The sequence below is a fragment of the Tachypleus tridentatus genome, chromosome 7 (genome assembly GCF_004210375.1).
Source record: "Tachypleus tridentatus isolate NWPU-2018 chromosome 7, ASM421037v1, whole genome shotgun sequence".
Taxonomy (NCBI): Eukaryota; Metazoa; Arthropoda; class Merostomata; order Xiphosura; family Limulidae; genus Tachypleus; species Tachypleus tridentatus.
The window spans coordinates 33,971,661-33,977,660 of NC_134831.1; the positions used below are offsets into that span (position 1 = coordinate 33,971,661).

Genomic DNA, 6,000 nt, shown 5'->3' on the forward strand with positions numbered 1-6,000 from the left:
GGTTGTACAACTCTACCAGGCCCTATCAGATATGAGAAAAATCACTAAGTAAACCGCAACTCGGGTTAAGTGGCTAGCGAAGTTTGTTTACCTTGACTTTTCTAAGTATTTAACGAATGGCTTTAAACGTTCCAGAGAATAAAATAACGTCTCAGCCTCGTCGGTTTTTCAAATGTGTATTGTGTTCAAATAATATGTATTGTTTGCTTCCTTCGAAGGTTAGGAAATTGATGTTGTGAAATCTTCCAGTGTGTTTGAAGAAGAATCGTTTTACTGTGTATATAATACATTATGAGATATCTATGATCGAGTGTTAATTGACTCGAAAACACGAAAGCCATAGGGTTGATTATTCTACATTGCTTATAAATAAAACCACACACTTGAAAGAAAGAGTGTGAAGTAATGAGAATATATAGTTGTAGGAAAAAAGTAAAAAAAAAAGTTTATTAAATACAGAGTTTCATACAATATTATTTATTATTTGGCATGGGTTAAAACTTAAATTTCTTACAAAAATGCGGGATAGACAATATTTTAAACGCAACATTTAAACACTGCTGGCCAAAATCTTAAGGCAAATGAACATAAAGAACAAATATGCATTTTGCGTTGTTAGACTCAACCACTTATTTGAGTAGAGCTTTGAAAGATGAAAATAAGAAAAAGGAAAATAAAAATAAAAAACTTAGCATTTAATAGGGAAAATGTGAACGCTATGAAATTAGCCTAAATACTAGCTGGTCAAAAGTTTAAGACCATACCAAAAAGCAGTCCTAAACAGGGTAGGAAATGCGCAACAAGAGGTCTCAGTAGTGAGTTGCACGGCCATCATTGCGAATAACTGCAAACACTCGCTTTGGCATGGTCGATATAAGCGTTTGCAGAAGGCTGGCTGGAATGTTATTCCAAGTGGTGAAGATGGCTTCACGAAGATCATGCACTGTTTGAAATTGACGTCCATTTCTATAGACTTCCTTCGCCATCTACCCCCAAATATTTTCAATGGGGTTCAGTTCGGGTGAACACGCTGGATGGTCCAAAAGAATCACGTTATTCGCCATGAAAATGTCCTTTGTCCTGCGGGCATTGCGGAATGCAGCGTTGTCCTGCTGAAAGATCCAGTCATTTCTACACAAGCGAGGGCCTTCAGTAAATATGCATGCTCTCTTCAACATGCCAATGTAGCCAGCTGCTGTTTGACACCCCTGTATAACTTGAAGGTCCATTGCTCCATGGAAGGAGAAAGCACACCAGATCATGATGGAACCTCCTCCACTGTCTTGTGTAGAAAATGTCTCCGGTGGGATATCCTTATCGTGCCAGTAACGTTGGAAGCCATCTTAACTACGCAATTTAAATTTTTTTCTCATCAGAGAACAAAATCTTCTTCCACTTTTTTACGTCCCATGTTTAATGCTTCTCAGCAAAGTTTAACCGAGCTGTTTCGTGGTGTGGAAGGAGGCGTGGCTTTTGAAGACGTTTACGGTTTTTAAAGCCTTTCTCTCGTAGATGTCGTCTTATTGTTCTTGAGCTGCATTCTGCATCCGTGGTGAGCATAGTTTTATGGCTGTGTTTATTTGGTTTCTTAGTATGTGAGTTTTTGTTTTGTTTCATGAGCTGAGTCCCAAGGAATGTATAGTCCAGTATGGGTGATTTTTCAAATAAACACAGCCATAAAACTATGCTCACCAGATAAAATTAACGATGAATAAGATAAAATAAAACAATACTTCATCAACATCAATACATTTCCTCCACAAACCGTAGAAAACATTATACGCACACACTTAGACAGAAAGCAATATCAACCAACAAAAGTCAACATATCTCACGAATCAAAAAATCACGAAACCATATACTGCTGCATACCATATATTCCCGACATCAGCAAAAATATAACCAACATTTGGCAAAAACTAGTAATAAAATATGACATTCCAGTTAATACCAAATTTATTAAAAAAACCAGGCACAAAACTGAGGTCTATACTATGTAAAAACTACACTGACAAACACCACACTAACATTATTTATAAAATACAATGTGATAACTGCCACGACTTCTATATTGGAGAAACAAGTAGAAAAATGGAAACCAGATTCAAAGAACATAAAAAAGTCACCTTCACACGTTTTCGAACACTGCAAGTCAAATAAACACAACATAACCATAGAAAACACTCAAATACTAAATAAAGAAACAAACATAAACAAACGCAAAATTAAAGAAGCCTTACTTATACAGCAACTTAAACCCAAAATAAACCAATACAAAGCAACGCATTTATACCTATACTAAATATAATAAAATAAAATTATATCTTCAAACATCTAACACTGCCCTCTACATTCCAACACTCAGTTACACAACCCCTTCCAAACATGTGGTCAGCTTCCGGTCAGTTACCTCTTTCTTTCTTTGTGAACCTGACGATGACCGAAGAAGGTCGAAACGTTGTTCGCTCCTCTGCGTAAAATATTTTCTCAACCCAAACGAGCCATTTCTTACAGATATATTTTGTGCATTGTGTACAATATATTAAAAGCTTATCAAGTTTGTATAAAGTTAAGTCATAGAATAATTTTATAAATTTGCTTATTGATAGTTTTGAATAGAGTTATGTTCAGCCCTAACTAAACCAAACCGAAAAGGTACACAAATTGCAGCAGTAATTTATTTCTTTGTATATTAAAAAACAAAACAAAAAACAGGTCGTACTTAAAGGTTTAAATAATGTTAGGCCTAAGACAAAAGGAATTGATATATTTCGGTTTCTGTGATTAGAATTATTTTGTATTATTCTAGAAATCCTGTATTTAAAGAAGTATCTGTTGCAATAAAGATACTAATTTGAACGCAATGTTTTGCAGGCCTCTGCTAATATTAAGTCGTTTTTTATGATTTTTGGCTTTTACATCACCGTGGTAGAAGTGGCCAGAAAATTAATTTCAATCACATATTCTTTGATGAAAATGAACTCCCCAGAATTAGTTTGTAATATTTGTTTTTAATTTTGTGTGTGTGTGTGTGCTTGCATATAATCAACAAAATAATGGCTCCACAAGGAAAGTGAGGCGAAAATATTTATGAAAATGTGTTAAAAGGCTGATTGGGTCAGGGTCCCTTCGATAATACCAGGATTAAAGAGATGTACAAGTTATTTTTTGGATGTTTGTAATTGCAAACAATGCTACACAATGGACTATATGTGCTGTGCGAATCGCACGTATCGAAACCTGATTTTTAGCACTATAAGCCGAAATCCCCCAATAACAAGCAGAAAGTCTGGAGACTTATAACGTTAAAACCCGTCTTTCAATATCCGTGTTGGGCACAACACAAATAACCCATTGTGTAGGTTTGCGCTTAATTGCAAACAAGCAACAACAACAGGAGTCAGAAGTTAATCGATTATAAATTAGTAATGCATATTTATATATTATTTACTTTGTTCAGTTTGGTCTCGGACCAGAATACCTAACTTGTATGAATGAGGCTCAGTATTTTACAGCATGAACGAAACTCGAGAAACAATCAACAATAAAATTGTAAAAATTAGTTAAACATCAACAACAAAACTTAACTGAAAGAGGTATTCACAGTTTTCTAGTCAATAACGGCATGAAAGACATTTTTATTTCCTTCATAGCTATGCGTAATTATTTATACCCACTTATCTCAATAGCCCAATTCATCCAAGTTCACGTGAATACGGTGTGAAGTTTGTATAACGGACTGTGGCCCCCTTAAAAGAACATCGCTTTTGGCTTTTCTGGGCTGTATCTACATTGTAAGAGTAACGGCAAATCCCATTATTAGACCAAAGTTGCTCAAGAGTTAGCGGCGGGTGCTGTTAACAAGCTGCCTTCCTTCTTCGACCAGTTTATTATTATGAACGGTCATCCCTTGTGTGGACAGCCTTGCGAGAATATACGATTCTCGTTGTATCACCTCCCCCCTAACACTCCTTTCATTATCCAGCGAACGGTCGAGTGTAAACGCCATTAACTAATTTTCTACCTTGATTAAATTGAAATCACCACGAAGAGTTTCATGATTTTTTACGCGTGCAACCTTTCTATTCATAGCTTATTTGGACCATAAATTATTACATATGATATTTACAACCTTCTTTTTTTAATTTCATCTACGTCACAGAGCTAGTGCTTATACGTCGTCTAGAAAACAGCCCTTTTCTCCCGATATTCAAAATTTAAATATTACGAAGCGAAATGGAAGAAAGTTTGAATATCAGATTCATTTGTTGTTGTTTTTTAATATTTTCCCTTGGAGGAGTAAAAAAATTTATTTTTCAGGTGTATAACGACGAAAGTAGAGTATATTATTATCACTGTGTGTATGTGTACACCAACAAAAATACATATATACAATGAACTTACACAAATACGTAGAAGTAGGTATAAAGTGTTTAGTGATACGTGGAAATACCTGTAATATCCAGTCACAACATTGTAACAATTAGGAAAACGTTACCTATCTAGCATCGACTTCAACGCAGTTGTCTGCACGTAAAAATATTAAAATTATAAAACCCCTATAGACACTATATACACCCTAAGTGCTATAGACACTAGCTAAAATACATGATAATAGGAATATAATGAAAAGCGCCACCTGTTTAAATAACAACTACAACTTTCATGACAAGCACTTATTATGTAGAATCTGTCGAGGCTGCTTGTTAAAAAGATCGTACTTTTTATAGTTTGATAAAAAATATAAGGATTGTATATTTTTAACCTCAGTCCGATTTTTCCATATACATATGTGTATTACATTAAGTCTCCTAAACATAATGCAAGAAATGTGTTATAATATTATAGTTAAAATATGCATATATAATTACAGTTAGTTGTGTCCTGAACATAATGTAAGAAATGTGTAAAAATTAAGATATAATTACAGATCGGATTTTGTGTATGAAGCAGATTTTAGTTTTGTTCCATTTGTTGCCAGGAGACAGGATTGTTCGATATCTTAGTGTTTCTTAGCACGTACTTTTATTAACAGAGAAATAATAATTCCATCAAAATGATTCACATTGATATCAAAAAACGTAAATCACTACGTTTTTTAATTATCAATGTTTTGGCAACTATAGAGATCACAATCACCAGTAAAACAGAGGACTATAATTTTTACGATAGTTACTTATAACGTTAATGTGAATATGAATAATTATGATGAACTTTATAGAATCGGACTGACTGATCTTCATAATAAATAGGATTATTAAGAAAATTCCTTAGTTGTATGTCAGATTGGACTGTTAAAATGCGACAAATATAAGCCTTTTATTTTAATATTGCGTATTAAAAACACGTATACCTTTCAGAATATTTTGGGGGAATTAACAAGTAGGGTGTATCGAAACACAACTTACATGCGGAGGCGACTGTAATCCAGTGACTGAAAAAGAAACTCCAGTGAGGAATAGCAAGAAGACACACTAGAAGTACGCCACACATGGCGGCAGCATGTCGCTAACACTATGATATACCACTGAAACGAGTTCCATGCGTTGACTGCGCGTTAGGAGCGAGCCGAATGTGTTCTTTCCCTGACGGAAGAGTCGACTTATTTTATGGGTGGAGTCAAGCGTTGGACGGGAACATGAGAATAAATTTAGCAGATTAGAATTGCCCAACCTTGGACAAAGATTTTTTTTTATGTAAAGGTATAGCGGTCTTAAGTCGTTTAACCAACACGAATTCATTGCGTAATCTATATTTTCTATTTTCTTAAGTTAGTACAGTAATACTTTAGTTTCAATAAAAATTCTTTTAAAGTCTTTAATAGTTTTCTTTTCTTTTCAAACTTACACTTTCAACTTTCTGGTTTTGTAATAAATCTGTAAAGGATTTCAGATGACATCCAACGAACACAATCAATCAAGTATAGCTTTTCAATACAGCTTTTGTTATGTACGATGAATTCCATCCATGATTCCGTGAACTTTATCATAACTTATCCAT

General features: G+C 34.4%; 1 protein-coding gene across 16 annotated transcripts in view; it reads right to left on the minus strand.

The window, feature by feature from the left end:
* LOC143255404 (roundabout homolog 1-like) overlaps positions 1 to 5,566 on the minus strand; it is a 147,544-nt gene extending 141,978 nt beyond the window's left edge. For all 16 annotated transcript variants that reach the window (XR_013030608.1, XR_013030606.1, XR_013030605.1 and 13 more), the window contains exon 1: positions 5,409 to 5,566. Coding sequence is in view for 12 of the 16 variants with exons in the window: in XM_076511024.1 (XP_076367139.1) it covers positions 5,409 to 5,493 (85 nt within the window). In the remaining 4 variants the exon portion in view is untranslated. The remainder of the gene's footprint in view (positions 1 to 5,408) is intronic.
* Between the last annotated feature and the right edge of the window lie 434 nt (positions 5,567 to 6,000).